The 20,724-nt window shown below is 47.0% G+C and overlaps 1 protein-coding gene across 1 annotated transcript in view; it reads left to right on the top strand.

Annotated features, from left to right (window-relative positions):
* R3HCC1 (R3H domain and coiled-coil containing 1) overlaps positions 1-20,178 on the top strand; it is a 48,431-nt gene extending 28,253 nt beyond the window's left edge. The window contains exons 3-9 of the mRNA XM_034661720.1: positions 12,509-12,636; positions 13,051-13,161; positions 13,993-14,590; positions 15,607-15,779; positions 17,434-17,504; positions 18,813-18,908; positions 19,853-20,178. Of these exons, the coding sequence (XP_034517611.1) occupies positions 12,509-12,636; positions 13,051-13,161; positions 13,993-14,590; positions 15,607-15,779; positions 17,434-17,504; positions 18,813-18,908; positions 19,853-19,989 (1,314 nt within the window). The 3' untranslated portion in view covers positions 19,990-20,178. The remainder of the gene's footprint in view (positions 1-12,508; positions 12,637-13,050; positions 13,162-13,992; positions 14,591-15,606; positions 15,780-17,433; positions 17,505-18,812; positions 18,909-19,852) is intronic.
* The last annotated feature ends 546 nt before the right edge of the window (positions 20,179-20,724 follow it).

The following is a 20,724-nucleotide window of genomic DNA, read 5'->3' as shown; positions in this document are numbered from 1 at the left end:
AGATATGAAGAGACACTTTTCCAATGAAGACATACAAATGGCTAACAGACACATGAAAAAATATTCAAAATCATTAGCCATCAGGGAAATTCATATCAAAACCACATTGAGATACCACCTTACGCCAGTTAGAATGGCAAAAAATTGACAAGGCAGGAAACAACAAATGTTGGAGAGGATGTGAAGAAAGGGGATCCCTTTACATTGTTGGTGGGAATGCAAGTTGGTNTTACATTGTTGATGGGAATGCAAGTTGGTACAGCCACTTTGGAAAACAGTGTGGAGGTCCCTTAAAAAGTTAAAAATTGAGCTACCCTATGATCTGGCAATTGCACTACTGGGTATTTACCCCAAAGATACAGATGAAGAGAATGGCCATATGCACCCCAATGTTCATAGCAGCATTGTCCACAATAGCTAAATCGTGGAAGGAGCCAAGATGCCCTTCAACAGATGACTGGATTAAGAAGATGTGGTCCATATATATATGGTGGAATATTACTCAGCCATCAAAAAGAACAAATTCTCAACATTTGCTGCAACATGGACGGGGCTGGAGGAGATAATAAGTCAAGCAGAGAAAGACAATTATATGGTTTCACTCATTTATGGAACATAAGAAGTAGGAAGATCGGTAAGAGAAGAAAGGGAAGAAGAAAGGGTAGGTAAACAGAAGGGGGAATGAACCATGAGAGACTATGGACTCTGGGAAACAAAGTGAGGGCTTCAGAGGGGAGGGGGGTGGGGGAATGGGATAGGCTGGTGATGGGTATTAAGGAGGGCACGTATTGTATGGTGCACTGGGTATTATATGCAGTAATGAATCATGAAACTTTACATCAAAAACTAGGGATGTACTGTATGGTGACTAACATAATATAATAAAAAAATTATTATAAAAAAAAGGAGCTAGAACTTGCTAGCAAGCCCAACAAGTGGTCTCCTAGGAACTAAAGGGCAACAAACAGCTTCGAGATAGGGGCTGGGGTGGGGACCCTCCACAACAGGGGATGGCATACATGGAGGCCAGTCAAGTAGAGCAGGGTCTAGGGTTGGGTTTCTCGTCCTTTCTTCCTCTGTCCCCTTCACTGCTACACTTTCCTTTCTAGTCCCACCCTTTCTCTTCAGCTTCCCCACCCCTGCCTTTCTTTGCCCTTCTGTGAGCATTCCCACTTCTTCTGCTCCAGATGGGCTTCGTTTCTGGAGACCATTCCTGCTTATTAAGAATTTCTTAGTTGATCTTAAAATTTTCTGTGGAAAAAAAATATTCTGCAAACAATGTTACTTTGATCTCATCAAATTTCCAATCTTTCCAGTTTTCTTTCTTTCTTTTGCCGAATTGATTTTGCTAGGACCTCTAAGAGAAATGGTTTAAAAAGGCATTGGTGAAGGGCTCCTGGCTAGCTCAATCTGTAGAGCATGGGTGGGACTCTTGGTCTTGGTGTTGTGAGTTCAAGCCCCATATTGGGTGTAGGGATTACTTAAATAATAAATAAAATCTTAACAACAACAACAACAACGACATTGGTGAATATCCCTGGCTTGCTCTGAAATTAATGTGGTATTCCTAGTGTTTCCCCTTAAGTTCCAGGTGGTATTTTGACTCTTTCATTGAGATCCTTAAATGAATTTGCATAGAGTTGTCCTAGGTGTGAGTTTGGTAAAGACTATAGAATGAGATTTTGCTCTTTGAATCAATTTTAATGTTCATAGTATAATGGAATCTATCCCATTTATGGTCAAAAGCTTTATTTAGTCTTATTTCCATCACCTCTTTTTTGTCCATTTTTAGGCTTTTCCCCCCTTGTGTCATATTTTTTATCATATTTTGCTATAACGTCAGTTTTCTTTATTAACTAATGTCCCCAGTCTCTGCCAGTTATTTGGAAAAAATATTACTTATTGGCTGCCACAGCTGTACGCCCTTCCTCCTTCCTCCGCACTTTAGAATGCATTTTGGGCTTCCCGTCCTAATCTATTGTGATAAAAAAAAAATTTTATTTTTTTACATTCTGTAGCTCTTCTTTCAAAAATTATAATATTTGTATACCATTTTCTTGCTGTGATTATTTCACTTAACTAAATGTTTAAGCAGATTAAATGTTCATCATGAAATGTTTTGTCTCATGACATCCCAGTTTGTAAGTCATCATTCATGCCTTGGTTGTCTGCATTATGTCTTTTAGTCACTTCCCAGGAAAGATAATGAATGTCAAAGCAAAGCTTAGACATGTTTAGTGAGTTGTATAACTAACTCACAAGTACACCAAAGACAGACATTAGATTCTTATCAGTAAACAAAGACAAAAAAGAAAGAAAGAAAGAAAGAAAGAAAGAAAGAAAGAAAGAAAGAAAGAAAGAAAGAAAACAAAAAAAAGGACTTACATAAGGAAAAGGGAAGAAGGCTGGCGGAAAAGCTGCCAGTCTACAAAGAGTGAATTTTGTTTTTCTGATTAAGGTGATTTAGCTGGCAGCTATCAAAGAGATTGGTCGGGCAATCTATTCTAGAATAGATTGACTAGGTCATTAGAGAAAACAGTTTCAGTTACTTGTGGATTTTCCAAAAGTCTTGAGACTTAAGCTATCCAGGACATGGACAGGCTGTCTATAAACAGTGTCTGCCGATGTCCTGGCATCCCCACCATAGACAGGCCAGGATCACTCCATTGCCCTCAGCAGAACTTCTATGAGAGATAGACTTACAAATCTTTGCAGGTTTGGAAACATTTTCCAGTTGCCATCATAGTTTATAGATTTTTCTGGTCTTAACATTTTTCCTTTAAACCTCCACAGATGCTGTTCTATTTTCTTCTGGCATATGAATTGCTAAGGAAATCTGCAGCCACTTGATTTTTTTTCCCTTTGTATTCTGCCTAAATCTTGTATTTGTCTTTTTTTAATGCCCAGAGAAAAGAATTTTGCCATGATCAGTATGAGCCATTTGTCTGTCTGTCTATATCTATCTATCTATCTATCTATCTATCTATCTATCTATCTATCTATCATCTATCTATCTATCATCTATCTATCTATCTATCTATCTATCTATCTATCTATCTATCATCTATCTATCTATCTATCATTTATCTATTTCTGGAACATGGTAAGCCACTTTAATCTATAGCTTCATGTTTTCCTTTGTTTCAACAAAATGTTGCATTTTAATTTTTTTTTCTGTCCCAATAGTTTTGTTTTCTTCCTCAGGTATACTAATTATCCATATGTTAGATCTACAATGCAGGCCCCTGTATTCATATTTTCCCTAGCTGCTTTAATCTTTTTTGCTTTTTCTTTGAATTCCATGTAGTTTTATGTGGTTTTTCGTGAGAGTGGCTTTTTAGTCACAAAATATTTCTTAGAGTTATTTAGATTTTAAGTTATATTAGTTAATGGAAATAACACATTTAAATATCTAGTTTTCATTGTTTCAAATTTCAGTTTATGAATATTGTCATTTTGTTTGTATATCTGATATATTTTACAGAAAATGAGAACAATTACGGTAAACTTGAAATGACTGAACAAATTTATTTCTCTTAAACATTTGGTCCTGGTGTTACTCATATTTGTGAAGTTCTTAAACATTTCATTTGCATTTATAAATTTAATATACTGGATCTTTCTTTTTTATTAATTGAAAATTTTTATTGAGCAAATGGTAGAGTTAAATGCAGTTGTAAGAAATAATACAGAGAGATCTGTGTACCCTTTACCCAGTTTCCCCCAGCGGTACCGTCTTGCAAACTATAGTACAATATCACAACCAGGAAGCTGACCTTTGTACAATCCACCAATCTTATTCACATTTTCTCAGTTTTGCTTATACTCATTTGTGTTTGTGAGCATGTGTATTTCATTCTACATAACTTTATTACATATGTAGGTTCCTGTATCCACCACCACAGTCAAGTTATATAACACAAGGATTCTTCCTGTAGCTTTTGTAAGTTATATCCGCTTCCTCTCCCCTCCATCAGTCTCCCCCCATACCTCCTGTTTCTAACCCCTTCAACCACTAATCTATTCTGCATTTAAAAATGTTGTCTTTCCAAAAAGGTTATATAAATGGAATAATCTGAGTCACCTTTTAGGATTGGATTTTTTCACTAAATTGTTTAATGTATGTGTGTAAAGTTGTTTATTATATTTATTATACTTTTGGTGTCTGTAGGGTCTGTAGTGGTATTTCCTGTTTCGTTCCTGATATTGGTAATTTGTGTCTTCTCTCTCTTTTTTCATGTCATTTTATTAATCTTTTCGAAGAACCAGCTCTTTGGGTTATTGATTTTCTCTATTGTTTTCCTATTTTCAGTTGCATTGATTTCTATTCATTTTATATTTTTTCTTTCTACTTTTTTTTTTTAAGATTTCATATTTAACTAATCTCTACAGCCAGAATGGGGCTCAACCTTACAACCCCAGGATCAAGAGTCCCATGCTTCACTGACTGAGCCAGCCAGGTGCCCCACCTTTCTACTTTCTTTGAATTTATTTTGCTCTTCTTTATCTTTTGACTTGAGAGTTTTCCTTTTTTCTTAATATATCCATGTAGTGCTATCAGTTTCCTTCTTGGCACTGTTTACCTGTGTTCCACAAATTTTGATATGTTCTATTCATTTTCATTCCATTCAATGTATTTTTTAATTTTCTCCAGGATTTCCTTTTTGACCAATGGATTATTTTAGAAGCGTGTTTTTTAGTTTCAAATAGTTGGAGATTTTCCTGCTATCTTTCTGTTGCTTATTTCTTTCTTTTTTTTTTTTTTTAAAGATTTTATTTATTTATTCGACAGAGATAGAAGACAGCCAGTGAGAGAGGGAACACAAGCAGGGGGAGTGGGAGAGGAAGAAGCAGGCTCATAGCGGAGGAGCCTGATGTGGGGCTCGATCCCATAACGCCAGGATCACGCCCTGAGCTGAAGGCAGGCGCTTAACCGCTGTGCCACCCAGGCGCCCCTCTGTTGCTTATTTCTAGTTTGATTTCATTGTGGTCAGAAAACAGATAACATATGGTTTAAATTTTTTTTAATTTGTTGAGGTTTGTTTTGTGGTTTAGGAAATTATCTGCCTTGGACTGTGTTCCATGGGTACTTAAAATGAAGATGTATTCTGCTGTTGTTGGGTAGAGTGTTCTGTACATGTTGATTAGATCCTGTTTTTTATTTTATTTTATTTTATTTTATTTTATTTTATTTTATTTTATTTTATTTTATTTCATTCATTTATTTTTTAAGTAGGCTCCATACCCAATGTGGGGCTTGAACTCACAATCCTGAGATCAAGAGTCACATGCTCTATCAACTGAGTCAGCCAGGTGCCACACATGTCGATTAGATCCTGTTGATTAATGGTATTGTTGACTTAATTCTATATTTTTGCTGATTTTCTGTCTAGTTATTCTATCAATTGTTGAAAGAGAGATGTCAAAATCTCTAGCTGTAATTGTGGGCTTTGTCATTTCTCCTTTCATTCTATGAGTTTTTGCTTTACATATTTTGCAGTTCTTTTGTTTTGCACCTACACATTTAGGGTTGCTATGTCTTCTTGGTAAATTGACCCTTTTATTATTATATGATGTCCCTCTCTGTCTCAAGTAATTTTCTTTGCTCTGAAGTCTACCTTATCTGAAATTAATATAGCCACCTACTTTCCTTTGATTACTGTTTGCATGATAGATCTTTTTACATTCTTTTACTTTCAACCTGCCTATATTTTTTCTATTTGAAGTAAGCTTCTTGCAGCTAGCATATAGTTGAATCATGGTTTTAAATTGACTTTGACAAGATTGTCTTTTTTTTTTAAAGATTTTATTCACTTATTTGACAGAGATAGAGACAGCGAGAGAGGGAACACAAGCAGGGGGAGTGGGAGAGGAAGAAGCAAGCTCATAGCAGAGGAGCCTGATGTGGGGCTTGATCCCATAACGCAGGGATCACGCCCTGAGCCGAAGGCAGACGCTTAACCGCTGTGCCACCCAGGCGCCCCAGCAAGGTTGTCTTTTAATTGGTGTATTTAGAACATTTATATTTAGTGTAATTAGTGATATGTTAGGGTCTAAGTCTGCTATTTTACTATGCTGTGTGTGTGTTTAGACGGGGGGCGGGGGAGCAGAGGGAAATGGAGAGAAAGAATCTAAGCAGGCTCCTAGCCCAGTGTGGAGCCCAATGTGGGGCTCGATCTCACAACCCTGAGATCATGACCTGGGCCAAAATCAAGAGTTGGATGCTTAACCCACTGAGCCACCCAGGCATCCTGTGTTCTTTGGTTTTTATTTCTGTTTTCTTTTTCCTGCCTTTTTGTGGGTTACTTGAATTCCGTATTGATTTACCTATGGTATTTTTTAAGTGTCTCTTTATATAGCTGTTTTTAATGGTTGCTTTAAGTATCACATAACTTATCACAGTCTTCTGGTGTTCTCAGTTTACCAATTTGAACAAAGTATAGAAACCTTACCTCCCTTTATGTCCTTTTAGCCTCGTCCATTTATAATCAATTGTCTTAAATATTTCCTCTACATATATTTAGAACCATTAGATAGTTGTAATTTTTGCTTTAGCCATCAAGCACAATTTAGAAGATTCAGGAAGAGAAAGCAAGTCTATTGTATTACTTATGTTTTTGCTTACTGTATTCTTTTCTCCATTGTAATGTTCTAAGATTCTTTATTTTATTGTTTCTTTTCTATTTAGAGAACTTCTTTTAGTTATTCTTTTATTTTTTTTAAAAGATTTTATTTATTTATTTGACAGAGATAGAGACAGCCAGCGAGAGAGGGAACACAAGCAGGGGGCGTGGGAGAGGAAGAAGCAGGCTCATAGCGGAAGAGCCTGATGTGGGGCTCGATCCCATAACGCCGGGATCACACCCTGAGCCGAAGGCAGACGCTTAACTGCTGTGCCACCCAGGCGCCCCTAGTTATTCTTTTAGGCTAGGTCTCCTGGCAACAAATTCTCTTACTCTTCCTTTATCTGAGATTGTCTTGTTTCTTCTTCGAATTTGATTGCTATGTTTTCTTGGTAAATTGACCCTTTGCAAATTTCCAAGTGGATTTCCCCCCAAATTTCAGAGGTTTTCAGCCATTGTTTTGACCACTTTTTCCACATCACCCTCTTTCTCCTCCCTAGGACTCTGATAAAATGAATATAAAATCATTTTGTTAAAGTCTCAGAGATCCTTTGGTCTCTGTTTATTTTTGTTTTCAGTCTTTTTACTCTCTGTTGTTCAGACTGGGTAATTTCTATTGTTTTATCTTCTAGTTCATAGGTTTTTTCCTTTTCCTCTTCCATTCTGCTACTGGGTTTTTTATTTTTATTATTGTATTTTTCAGTTCTAAAATTTACTTTTGGTTCTTCTTTACATGTTCTATGCCTTAGCTGAGACTATTTATTTTTCATTTAGTTCAAATGTGTTCACAATTGCTTGTTGAAGCATTTCTTTTTTTTTTTTTTTAAGATTTTATTTATTTGAGAGAGAGCGAAAGAGAGCACAAGTGGGGAGTGAGAAGAGGGAGAGGGAGAAGAAGACTCCCCACTGAGCAGGGAGCCCGATGTGGGGTTCTCACAACCCTGGGATCATGACCTAAGCCGAAGGCAGATGCTTAACCGACTGAGCTACCCAGGTGCCCCTGTTGAAGCATTTCTATCTTGGCTACTTTAAAACCTTTGTCAGATAATGTAACATTTCTGGCATCGCAATTGCCTTTTTTTCATGGAGTCCGAGGTCTTTCTAGTATTTGGTATCACAAGTTATTTCTGATTGAATTCTGGACATTTGGGTGTTACGAGATTCTGGATCTTAATTATATCTATGTTTTAGCTGTCTCTTGGACACCATTCTGGCAGGGGCATGGGGGGCATTGCCTTGTTACTGCCAGGTGGGGTCTAAAATCCAGGTTCTCCACTCATCTGTCATTGACACCTGAGGTGGGGGTTTCTCATTAATGCTGGGTGGGGGTGAGGATTCTGACTTCCCAGCAGACCTCCCGGGACACTTTCCTGGCTGGGAGAGATAGAAGTGCCTTGCTTCTCCCCACATGGCTTCCACTGACACCATGAGGATGAGGTGGTCTCTTGATTTCTGGGTGGTATGAAAGTCCTACTGTCCACTAGGCCTCCTATGACAGCACTCCAGTGGGGAGGGTGATGAGGAGGGTGCTTTTCTTACTGCTGGGTGGGGGTGAAAGTTAGGTTCTCTTGTGGTCGCTACTGACTGTAGGCAGGGCCCAGGTCTCATTACTGCCTGGAGAGCATGAAAGTCCCAGTTCCCTACTGGGCCTTCTCTGGCATTGTCTTGGCGGGAAGGTTGTGGTACTCTATCACAAGCTGATGAAGGTGACAGTCTAGGCTCCTATTATGTTTTGCTGGTTTGAGTGAGGACAGCGTTTGGCTGGGGTAGAACAGTTATTGTCTGAAAGTTTTCTTTCTTGCTAGCCTGCCCTGAGAGAAAAAAGGTTTTTGTTATGTTTTTGTTTTGTTTTGTTTGCCTCTGTCTTTTGATGTTTCTGGATTGCTGGCTTCAAGCTCCAAGTCTGGGAATTTGAGGCATAAAGAAAACCTAGGAAATTTACCATTTCATTTTTCCTTGAATCCTGAGGTCCCTAGCTGGTCTGCCTTCTTCTCTCCACCTTTCAGTCTCCTTATGTTTGTTTTATATATAATGTCCAGGGTTATTAGTTGTATTTAGTGAGAGGAATAGGAAAAAGTACATCTACTCTATATTCCAGAAGTCCTCACTTTTTTATGCATATCAAATGGATGACTTTGTGGGCTATAAAGCAAAACATTTCTCTGTGCTGTACTTGAACAACTCTGGTTGATCTTAAAATACTCTAAATCCAGCTCTCTTTAATATTATAATACTGTTTGCCAACTTAGTCAAATACTCTTAACTGATGTGATATGGGTTGGCAGCAAATGGTCAAGAAAGAATTCTTGAGACTTTTTGGTGCAAAAAAGTGTTTTTATTAAAGTACCAGGACAGGACCCATGGGCAGGAAGAGCTACACTGGGATTGTGAGGAGCTATTGATTATATACTCTTATTTTTAAAAATGTTTTCTTTATTTATGTGACAGAGAGAGAGCACACAAGCAGGGGGAGCCACAGACCAAGGGAGAGGGAGAAGCGGGCTCCCTACTGAGCAGGGAGCCCAATGCAGGGCTCAATCCCAGGACCCTGGGATCATGACCTGAGTCAAAGGCAGATGCTTAACCCACTGAGCCACCCAGGTGCTCTGACTATATACTTTTAAGTTAGGGGTGAAGGGTAAAGACCAAAGTTTCCAAAAGGATTTTCATATACTGAAGAAGACTTATAGGATCCTGGAGGCCTAAGCTATTGTCAAGCCTCTAGCAAAGCATTAACATTTAGACAGTTGTGAGCTCCCGGAAGAATGTCTTACTCTGCCTGTCTCAAGTATTTGTCAACAGGTTGTAAGTTGTAAGGAAATTTAATTGTATCTCCCTTCCTTTTGCCTTTGTTCTCCACATCATAACATCTACCCATTTAAAATTGTAACTGAGATTCATTTCACTTTTTAAATTGGAATCATCACCTAATGTGTTAGATTCTCCAGTATGCCAAACCGTGCAAACATCACAAGGACTTTCGATAACAGTCATAAACTGGATATTCTCAGACTTCACCTTAAACACAAAGAGAACACGGCAGGAGGGAACTCTAGGTCCAGCGCTTCAGATGGGACTGTTTGGGACCCCGCGTCCCCTGCATTCAGTTCTTTCATAATCTTTCAATAAACCTCCCGTTTTGGGTAGAATTCTATAGCACATACTAGCATGCTTCTCCAACTGATTGGATTCATCAAATTTATTTCATTCCTGATTTCTGCATCTGGCTCCCGGCCACCAAGACAATTCTACTGACCTTCTAAAGATGGAGAGTCTTTTTCCGGCGCTGTTCGGGGAGCGTGGGTGTGGCAGTCAGGCCAGAGCTAGATTTGAGTGAGTTCCCACTCCGCACTGGGTCGTTGGGTGTCCCTGGCTAAACCTGAGTTACTCTTGTACAATAGGCAACAGTCTCCATCTGGAAGGGCTGCTGTGAGGATTTAATGAGTGCAGTTTATACGGCAAGATTTCTGTAAATAGTTGTCTTCTTTTCCACCAGCATTTACTCGGTGGCACTGCTTCGTTGGCTCCAGCTTTCGCTGCTTCCGTGATGAACGTCATTGCCTCTTTTACATCTTTCCGTGGCTCTGACAGTTCTCTTTCGTCTCAGTCTGTTGGTTTATCCGCTGCGACATGGAAATCAGGCTTTCTTTGATTTCCTTGGGAATGTGAAGCAGTTATTAACTGGAATTTTATTCTCTTTTCTCAAGAGAATCTTCCAGTATACTCTTACCGTCTGTGCTCTGCTCTGCTCTTTTTCCTGCTATATGCTTTTCTTCTTGGTTTTTGTTTTTTTTTTTGGCTGTAGAAATTCTGTCTATCCTTTGTGCTGCTTTTTGTTCTGTTTACTCACCTCTGAGTAATAGGGCCCATTTTATTCTCACCTGATATTGTCCCCAAAATAGTGTAGGTAGAAGCACTTTGACTCCCTTCCGCGTTTATCGAAGCGTCCCTTCATAAGTTCCACCCGTGGTGGAGGCCTGCATGCTGGCGCTTTTCTTCTGTTTAGCCTCTGAGCCACCTGACGAGGGCGTGGTAGAAGCGGTTCAGGGGCAGCCTTCCTCTAGGAGCTTTGTTTTTACCGTCTCTCAATGTGTTGAACATCTGTACTGCGGACCAGCTCTAAAGAGGTGGGGGCATGGCTTGTTTCCTGGGTTTTTGATTTGTCCCTCTGCTTTGGGGAGAGATAGCCACTTTGTTGAGAAAGTTGGGCCTTTGTTTTCTGAGACCCCAGGCATATTTCTCCCAGGTCAGATCTGGTCCCGCCCAGCCTCACGCCTCCCGGTCGGGGAAGCCTGGTCAGAGAAACAGTGCCATCGTGTGGCCACTCGGCATTCTCTCCAGGCCTGCTCCCATTTCATTGAGTGGGTGGGGCTGGTGGGGTCAGAAACCAAAAGGGTGTCTCTTCTTGTTCTTCCTGCCACTCTCCCATCCTCAGCCCCCTCAGGGACTGCAAGCCCCTCCGGGCTGGGGACAGAGGACCTGTCAGGCCTTCAGAAGTTCCTCACGACCATGCTCAGAAAAGAGACTCATGACTTGAGTTCTCCCTGCACCGGGTTTTGTCTTTATTCTAGGCCCTTTTTATTCTTCAAACTATCTAGAAAGATAGTTGTGGTAAATACGATATAATGCCACCATCTTCTTAAGAAATACTCTAGGAAAAACTGTGAGGAAGCAAAATGCATCTCAATTTTTCTCCATTTTTCTGTTCCCAGGCCTCTCCTCCCAGTCCACCTTTTGAGCTAAGCTGTCCCCATAACCTTGCCCGTATCATACCCACTGCAGGACCCGTTCAGACCGTCCCGTCTCTGTAGTAAAACCTGGGTCTTAAGTGTTCTTAGCCCAGGGGCTTGCTTTGCTCTGAGGTTCTGGATTCAGGATGATCACGGGCTTACATTTCAGCACCTTTCAGGACACAGGAGGATTTCAATTCTGGTCTTCTAGATTGTAATAGCCAGGAGCTGTCTGATGGTGAGAATTTCAAGCCCCAATTAAGGTGGGGGCAGGAGTTAACTTGTGGATGTAGCAGGGTATAATTTGATGGCCTGCAAGTCACCATGCTAGTGTCTCCCTCGCCCAGGTACACCTTGTCAGTGACCCCTTGGTGTCAATCTGGACTTCTTTGAAGATTCCATCAATGAGGGCAAAAGAAGGGCAGTGATGGGCAAGAGGTGGTGAAATATTTGGTGCCCGGAAACCTCCTTCCTCCTTTTTCCTCTGTTAGTTACCTCGGGAAGGGAGCATCGAGCCGGAAAATCTGGTACCCCACGAACTACCATGTAGGAGCCACTTAAAAGTGTTTGCTGAACTTAATCCTAGGAGACAGTGTGCTCCCATGAGCAAAAAACCCCCCAAAAAATCCAGACCACGCCCCTCTGCCATTTCTGCGATGCCTCCCCCGGGCCGCGCGGTGGCGCTGTGGCTCCGCAGAGGCCGGGTGGTGCTGGGGCGCGCCGGGCCGCGCGGGCTTCCGGGGACCCTCAGAGCGGCGGCGGCGACGCGCGGGGCGGGAGGTGAGTGCGGCGTGCGGGCCTGGGGGCGGGTCGCCACCCCGGGCCGACCCCGCCCCGCCTGGGCCTCCCGCTCAGGGCCTGGGGAGGGCCGGCCGCGCCCGCCTATTCCCCCGGCGGGGGCGGGCCCGGCAGCGTGGGGCTCGCCCTGCAAGGGTGCACGCTTCCGCAGGGCCAGGAGACGCCTTCCTGGCCCCGCTACCGACTTGCCCGGGTATCCTGGGCACGTCCCTTCGCCGCCTCGGAGCCTGGCTCCTCATTTGTTAGAGGAGAGACCTTGGCCGCGGTGCCTCTAAGACCGTTTGGGCACCGCCACTCGAGGTTGTGAGTGGGCCCGGGGTCTGTGCTCTGATCCCGCCGGGTCCGTCTGCCCCTCAGGCTCTCTCACCTGTCACCCTGGCCCTTCTTTGCTTGGACGGCGTCTTCCTCTCCTCCGCCGAGAATGACTTTGTGCACCGCATCCAGGAGGAGCTGGACCGCTTTCTGCTGCAGAAGCAGCTGTCAAAGTAAGTGGAGTGGGTGGAGGAGGGGCCCAGGCTGCCTGTGCGGGAAGGGCGGGTTCGCGCGGAGCCACTTTCCTCTTCCCAAGGAGCTGGTTCCTACCCGCCTCTGATCTTGGCCTTTGGGTTTAATAACCTGCTCGCTAGCCTCTCCCAGCCGCATCTTTCCTGTTTAATTCTGAGCATCACGCAGAGATCGAAGGGTGTCAGCACAGGAATGGAATGGTACCACTAACTCCCTGTGATAACCTCTATGCTCGCGTCCTTTGCAGTCGGCCAGGGACACAAGGGGGCAGAGGGAGCCTAGTGTCAAGCCTCCTGTAGACTGGGCCTGGACCTGGTGGGGGTCAGGCCCCAGGTCCCTGCTCAGCACTCATTCCCATCCCTTCCCAGGGTACTTCTTTTCCCCCCACTCTCCAGTCGCCTCCGGTACCTGATCCACAGGACAGCAGAGAATTTTGATCTTCTGAGCAGCTTCTCTGTTGGGGAGGGCTGGAGGAGAAGGACAGTCATCTGTCACTTGGATATCAGGTGTGTATCTTAACGCATTGGGGGCCCTCAGTAGCTTCTGTGGGTTGGTGGGTGAGCTGGTCTGGAACCAGGACCAGCAGCCTCCAGGCTGCTGCCTCTATCCCCAGCTCAGCTGCTCAAAGTCACTGTCGCCTTCTGTTTCAGCAGTGGAGGAGGTGTGCGTTGTTTGTGGGATTCGTTTGGCAAATTCAACTATATGCTTGGGCCGAAAGAGAGAAAAATAGAGCAGTTTAAGCAGTGAGTGTTTGCTCTGGGCAACCATGGAATGTGAGAAGCACACTTGAGCCTCACGCATCAATGTTACATGTGCATCTCGAAGAATCTCATCATAGTGACTATGATCCTAGTGTTAATGTATTTCTCTTTTTTCTTTTATTAGAGAGAGGGAAAGAGAGAATCTTAAGCAGGCTCCGTGGTCAGCACAGAGCCTGATGTGGGGCTTGATCCCACAACCCTGAGATCATGACCCTGAGATCATGACCTGAGCAGAAATCAAGAGTTGGACGCTTAACCAACTGAGCCACCTGGACCCCCCTAAGTTGTATATTTTTCTAATAACTAAGTTCCTAAATGCAAGTACTTTTAGCTAGCATATACCCGAAGATTCCACTTTCTCTGATGTAGTTTATAACACCAGAGGGAGAGCTGGTTGCTTTGGGCTTCTTCAAAGCTGGCATCCTCTGCAGTGCCTTCCTATGGTATTTTCAGGGGTCATTTTGGCTTTGGTTTTGGCCTAATGCTGACTCGAGAGCCTCATGCCTGAATGATAGGTAGCTCCAGTAAACCGTGTCTGAAACACTGCTCTGATCACACCTCCTGTTCCTGCTCCAGGTTACCCAGCTCAGATGGACTCTCTGGCCCCTGCCACCCTCCTGCCTCCCAACTTAGCAAGTACCGCGGTCCTCGGCCCACTTCAAACCAAGGAGCACCTGCTGGTCCTCGAGGGGCGCGAGCCAGCCGGTGGCATCGCGGACGCAAACCGGACCAGGCTTTGTATGTGCCCCGAGTACTGCGTAGGCAAGAAGAAGGGGTACCATCCTCTACCCCAGGGCTCAAGGGAGACCCTCCAGCTGGTGGGCTCCTGGAGGAACCTGGAAATGTTGGTGCTGGGGACCTCACCTCTGATCAGGATCTCCCTGTGTTGATGACTCAGGCACCTGAGGACCCAGAGGGCCCAGACCAACACTGTGACAATGAGCAGCTACTGGGCCCACTTGGCATTGAGTCCCCACAGCCTGAGAGCCACTCAGGGATGGGAGATGGGTTGGAAATGGCCACACAGCTCGGGTCCGGTCTGCGGCTGGACTCGGACGAGGGGAATGGAAATGAGGTGGAGAAGCGCCTGGCGGCAGAGGAGGAAGAGGAAGAGGTGGAAGAGGAGGGGTCTGGCAGCTGCTCCGGGGACGATTACAGTGAGCTGCTACAGGAGGTGATGAGGCCCTTAAGCCCAGAGAAGGGAGGGCGGAAGTGAGGTGGGTGTGGTCACGGGTAGATGGGGACCAGGGGTCCTGGAGAGGAGGGGCAGGGTGTGTGCTGGCTGAGCAGGGCTGGGTACTGGGTGATAGGGGTCCCTTAGGAGACATGGGGTGGAGCACCGGGACTTGCCCGAAGGAGTTGGGACTGACACAGTGGAGGGGGAAAGGCTCAGATAGGGGATCAGGGGTGTGGATTTGGGTCCCCATTTAACCGTGTAGGAGCTTTTTGACAAGCTCCTCTATGGGCAGGTCATTTTGTTTTTCTAAATCTTCATTTCCTCATCTGACAAGCAGATAATAATGCTTTGCTTCACAAGGTAACAGATAGGATATATGAGGAATTGCTTCATAAGGGACTACAAGCCTTGGTCATGAGAATGATTCTTCCACCTGAAGCTTCGTGTTACAAATCTCATTTCCTTGGAAGCGTGTGTCTGCCCCTGAGACTGGCTGTGGTGTTTGGCTGGGAGGGTGGGTGTCTTTTATTATTCTGTTATACACGAAGGGTAGAGACCAGGTAGACTTGCTTAATATCACATTGTTAATAAGGGGAGGAAAGATCCTGGACTTGCCCAGCTCTGTCTCTTACTTACTGACTCTGCATCTTTGGGCAGAATTAACCCTTTGATTTATAGTGCTCTTGTCTGTAAAGAGGGTATATAGAGTATAGTTTTCAGGATTCTATGAGGTGTAATGCATGTAAATGCCAGTTCCCCAATGGGGACTCCATAAAAGTAAGGTACCTTCCCTAAAACTCCTGCCTCTCCACCTTCTAGCCCGTTCTGCCATCATGCCACCTTTCCCAGACCCCTGCCGGGTGTGGCTCCTGTGGGAAGCGGCTTGCAGTGCTCTGCTCCCTGCCGTGTGAGTCCTGCTTCCGCCTGCAGGGCTCTGTGTGTGGTTTTGAAAGCACATGTATGGAGCCCTGTGTGTCGGAGCTCCCCTTGCTAAAGGGTGTAATCTTTCCCAGATAACAGACAACCTGACTGAGAAGGAGATTCAGGTAGAGAAGATCCATGTAGACACGTCCTCCTTCACGGAGGAGCTGCCTGGAGAGAAGGATTTTGCCCACGTGGTGGAGATCTACGACTTTGAGCCAACATTCAAGACTGACGATCTGCTGGCCGCGTTTTCCGAGTTCCAGTGAGTGCTCACGAGGCTTCAGGGAGGCAGGGGAGGCGGGCGCTAGGACATGGCTTTGTTGCTGGGGACACATCCCCGCCCCTGCCCCAGTGTCTTCCTATCTGGAAGGAAGGGCAGAAAGTGGATGTGGTCGCTCTGGGCTCCATGCTCCTGCTGGCCATGACTGTACGGAAGAGGAGAGCTGGTTTTTAGTGGTGGGCATATTCGGCGGCCCTAGATCTGGTCCTGCTGGCACCTGGCAGTGGCCCTCCATCCTGCCCGCTGCACACCCACACGCCTGCCAGGAGCCGGGCCCCCCATCGGGATGCAGGACACAGGCAGCCCACTGCCTCCCCTTGTTCCATGTCCCAGCCACCCAGCCAGTCAGTCTACACATCTAGGGCCATTTCCGTGCAAGAGCTGTTTCCAGGGTGAGTTGGGCCTGAATGCTCTGAGGCAGAGTCAGGGTGGAGATGGGCACCAAGGGGCTATGTTGCAAGCAAAGACTTCTGTTTCCCCACGTTTTTTGGATCTAACTCCAGTCTTCTCTCCTTTTTTTCTTCCCTCCCTTCCCTCCTCTCTCCCTTTATTTATGCTCATTTTCCTTTCTGCAGTCTCCTTTCTCTTTTTCTGCCTAGTCTTTTATATATATTTTTTAATGATTATATTTTTAAGTAATCTCTACATCCGACATGGGGCTCGAACTCACAACTCTGAGATCAAGAGTCACATGCTCCACTGACAGCCTGCCAGGCATTCCTCCGGCTTAGTCTTTTAAAAATCCCTATCTTGGGGCTCCTGAGCGTCACAGTCGGTTAGATGCCTGACTCTTGATATCGGTGCAGGTCCTGATCTCAGGGTGTTGAGATCGAGCCCTGCATCAGGCTCCATGCTCAGTGCGGGGTCTCCTTGGGACTCTTTCTCCCTCACCCTCTGCCCCTCCCCCTTGCTCTCTTTCTCAAATAAATAAAATGAAAATCTTTGAAAAAAATTAAAAAATAAAGATCCCTTTCTTCATGCCCCCCTTTTCTGACTATTTCCCAAACTGCCTTCCCTGTGTCCCTGAGCCTGAGCCTGAGGAAGGCTGAAGGGGCAGCTTGGTGGGGCACGAGGGGCTCATCTGCTCTCACTCCCTAAAGATGTGGCCACACAGGCCACTTGTGACTCCTTCAGCCAGCACAGGCAGTGCCCACAGAGAAACTGGGGCCTCAAACTGCTTTTGGCCTCTCACCAGCCCCAGACTCAATGTGGCTTTCCTGAGCAGTAGGAAGAAAGCTGATGAGGAGTGACACGGACATGCTTATTTTATGTCCTGCCCTGTGTCCTCCGCACGTAAACCCTTTTGTCTCCATTGTAGACCCCATGCCCTTGGCCTCGCTGTGGCAGTGCTTGTGTGTAGCCTTCTTCACCCTTGTCACTGTGCTCTTTGAGCCCTGTCTCCCTCAGTTCTAGGAGTCTGGGACCTACCGATCAACAGGGGTGATACTTGTCTTTCTGAAGCTAACCGTGTGGTCTTCAAGAAAGTTTGCTGCAAAGGGTTGTCTCCTTCACAGGGGAGATAGGAACTTGTCTTGGGCTCATAGTGTTGGAGGACTGGAGGTGGGAGGGGACTCCTTTTGCAGAAAGGGTTTCACCTCTTGCTTTTGTACTCACTGTCTCCTCTTCCCTGGCACAGGGAGAAGGGGCTCAAGATTCAGTGGGTAGATGACACGCACGCGCTCGGTGTCTTTCCCTGCCTGGCCTCAGGTAACGCAGCTTCACGGTGGGCCTGGCCCTTTCTCTGTCTGCCGTTGACAAGGGAAGGTTCCCCCGGGTCCGGGGTGCGGGCTCACCTGAGCAAGTGGATTGGCAGCCCGCGCCCAGCCCGGAAGTTGAGAGGCAGCAGCGCGGGCGCGGGGCCGGGCAGCTCACGGCCCCGCCTGTCCATGGGAGTGCCTTCAGTCAGAGGCTTCAGAGTCCAGTGAGGTTTGCTGAGCACACGCCACGGGCTGAGCTCTGGGTGCTTCTGCATGTGCAATGAAATCATATGAAAGTGCTCTTTTCGTAGGAAAAAGCCTTTAAATTTAAGCTGGCGATTTCATCTGGTTCCCACAGCTGCATTTTTACTCAGCTTTCATCGCAGCCTCAAGAAGTAGGTCAGATTACTTCTGTTTTACAGGTGGGGAGACCAGGGTTCCCAGAATGGCAGCGGTCTGCCTCAGGTGACGAAGCCTCTCCATGTCGATTCTGTGACCGCGGTGCTCCTCCCCCCTCGGCTGCTCTCCCGAGCCGCCCCGCCACACCGTGGCTCACTTTAGGTGGATTTATCCAGACCCCTGACCCCCTCGGCTGGGCTTTTCATAACCACGAGCTTCTGAACACCAGAGCTGGTGTGGGCCCCGTTCTCAGGAGAGCCTGAGGTGATGAGGGAGCGGGAGGACCGGGGTGTGGAGGCTGCTGCAGCCCCACGGAAGGAGCTGACTGAGGGCAGGCAGGGAGGATGGCCACGGGGTGCAGTGGAAGGAATGAGCCCTGGGTGAGGCGTGGCCGTGGCTGCCTCCTAAGCTCCCCCGAGCTGTGTGTGAGGAGCAGGTCCTGTCCTGGCCTTGGCGTCCTTGTGTGTGAAGGGGTGGCTTGCACCTGCCAGCTCTGATGTGCCATGGCTCCAGCACAGCTCCAGGCAGTGAGGGCATGCCCCGGGAGGGTCTTGAGTGGGGAAGGAGGAGAGTTTATTCGAAGCTCCTGGGCTTTAGAAGGTGGGAGGCTGCCTTGCCTCATGTCAGCAGTTGCAGCCTTGCTGCTGTGGCTCCTGACCGGCCCAGGAGAGAGCATAGAAGCTGGTCTCTGAGAGCACAAATGCCCTGTGCGGGCCTGCGCGGCTCTGGGGGGATGAGGCGAACAGATGGCGGCCGTCTCTTGCCTATTGGGAGTGCTGTCATGGCCGCCCTGTCCCCAAGCTTTAAATGGGTGCACAAAGCAACTCGGTGAGTTTGGGGTGATACATTCGTTCTTTGGCCCTGACAGGGCCTCACCAGGACGAACTGGGATGGTTCCAGGTGTGTTTTCTTTCCATAGCCGCTGAAGCCCTGACCAAGGATTTTTCTGTGCTCAAGATCCGGCCCCTCACGCAGGGAACCAAGCAGTCAAAGCTGAAAGCCTTGCAGAAGCCAAGTAAGGAATCCGCTGTGTCCTGATGGGAAGGCTGTGTGAGCGTCTGAGTGTCTGGTTGGGCAGGGTGGGGCCTTCCCTCGGATTCATTCCCTGTTCTTCAGCGCTCTGCCTTGGGACCGCTGGGCTACGGTGGCCAGATGGGTGCTCCTCCCATACCCTGGGGACCAGGGGTACCTAAGGAGGAAGGGCCCCATTAGGGAGAGCTGTTTGCTCTGTTCTGGGCTCGCCCTTCTGTGCTTCCCTCTTCTAGGTGTTGCTAAGGGCAAAGCTTGGTCTTTCCTGTAGGGTCATGGAACCGTATTTTACAGTGGGGTAAGAAGAGCTTGGATTTTAGGGGTCAGCCCTGAGTGTGATCCCGCTTCTGGCACCTATTTAAGTTGACCTTGAGCAAGTCGCCTAATGTCTGTGAGCTGGTTCCTTTCTCTGTAAAATAAGCAGATTGTCCAGGGTTGACTGGAGGGGTGAATAAAACAGCCTGGCAGACCTGCCTGGAGTAGTGAGGGGCACACTGAAGGTGCCAAATAAATGAGAGCACCTCCTTTTTCCTCTTGTCCTTCCCGAAAGCATGATGGGGAATGTTAGAGGCCAGTTTTCTGTGGCCGCAAAGTGGCTGGCAAGCCTGGCCCAGAAAAGGCCTGCTGAGGCCATCTGATACTCTCGTGGCCCATGTAGCCTTTGCCCCAGACTTGGGGACAGTAAATATCCGGTCAGTCCAAGAGCTCCAGGTGTCCCATCTTGACTTGATTTCCCTCCCAGGTGGCCCAAACAGGGAAGAGGCCGAGGTGGCAGGATCAGGCGAAGACCCCCCGGGCATCTGGCCATGCTGTGGGCACAGCTGGGCCTTGGAGGTTGGCTCAGATGGCCTCTAGGCTTCTGTGTCACTGGGAAGAGTGGTAACCATAGCCTTGAATTCAAGTCCTCATCCCTTGGGGCTTTGCTTTTAGAGCTCCTGCGTCTGGCGAAGGCAAGACCACAGACAAATACAGCCGTGGCCAGGAGGCTGGTGGCCCGGGCCCTGGGGCTCCAACACAAGAAGAAAGAGCGGCCCGCAGTTGAGTCTCCTACCTCCCTGAGGCCCTGAGAGGCCCAGCAAGCCTGGATTGGCGCCCGCAGGACTAGGCCAGTGCCCCAACACCACAAGCCTTTACAGGCACCAGAATAGCCCTGTGCGGTTTGTTAGGGTGTCCCTGTGGGGCGTGGTGGGCTTTCGTTTGGTTTAGTCCCAGAAGTTGAGAAAAAATAAAAACTTGAAAGTTGCTTCAAAATGAAATGGTCTGCCAGGGAACACTAGGGGGTGCTGTTTGTCTCCCATTTCAGACCTGGGGCTGCTGAAGAAATGGGTCCTCTCGGTTGGCCTGGAGGATCCCAGCAGGGTCTCAAAGGCATTTTTGCCCAGTGTTTATCCAGTTTTGGTGGGGAGGGGGGAGAAGGGAGGAGGTTCCCTTGTTGCGTGACACCCACGCAGTCTCCTAACACGCCAGGTACCCTAACCTGCGCCATGTGCTGCGGGGCACCATCCCTCGGCCCTGGTCCTCGGGTTACCTGCTGCCGCAGGCTACAGTTCTGTGACCATGCACAAAGCCAAGAGGCAACACCTGAAATGGCCGCCGAAGTTGACTCCTTCACAGGACAAGGGCATCTTCGGGGACAAGGTCTCGGGTCACTCATGTTTCTAGTTTCGGTGGAGTTGGTGCCGAGGCGGCCCTGTTTGGTGCTCTGGGGTCATGGTGGACCCTTCCACTTTGCTGGGCCACAGCATGCTCTCCATACAAGTGGGAGCCCCCGTGCCCGGGTGAGAGCGGCGAGCCCCAGCTGC

Source organism: Ailuropoda melanoleuca, chromosome 5, assembly GCF_002007445.2.
Source record: "Ailuropoda melanoleuca isolate Jingjing chromosome 5, ASM200744v2, whole genome shotgun sequence".
NCBI lineage: Eukaryota > Metazoa > Chordata > Mammalia > Carnivora > Ursidae > Ailuropoda > Ailuropoda melanoleuca.
This window is presented reverse-complemented; position numbering and strand designations above follow the sequence as displayed.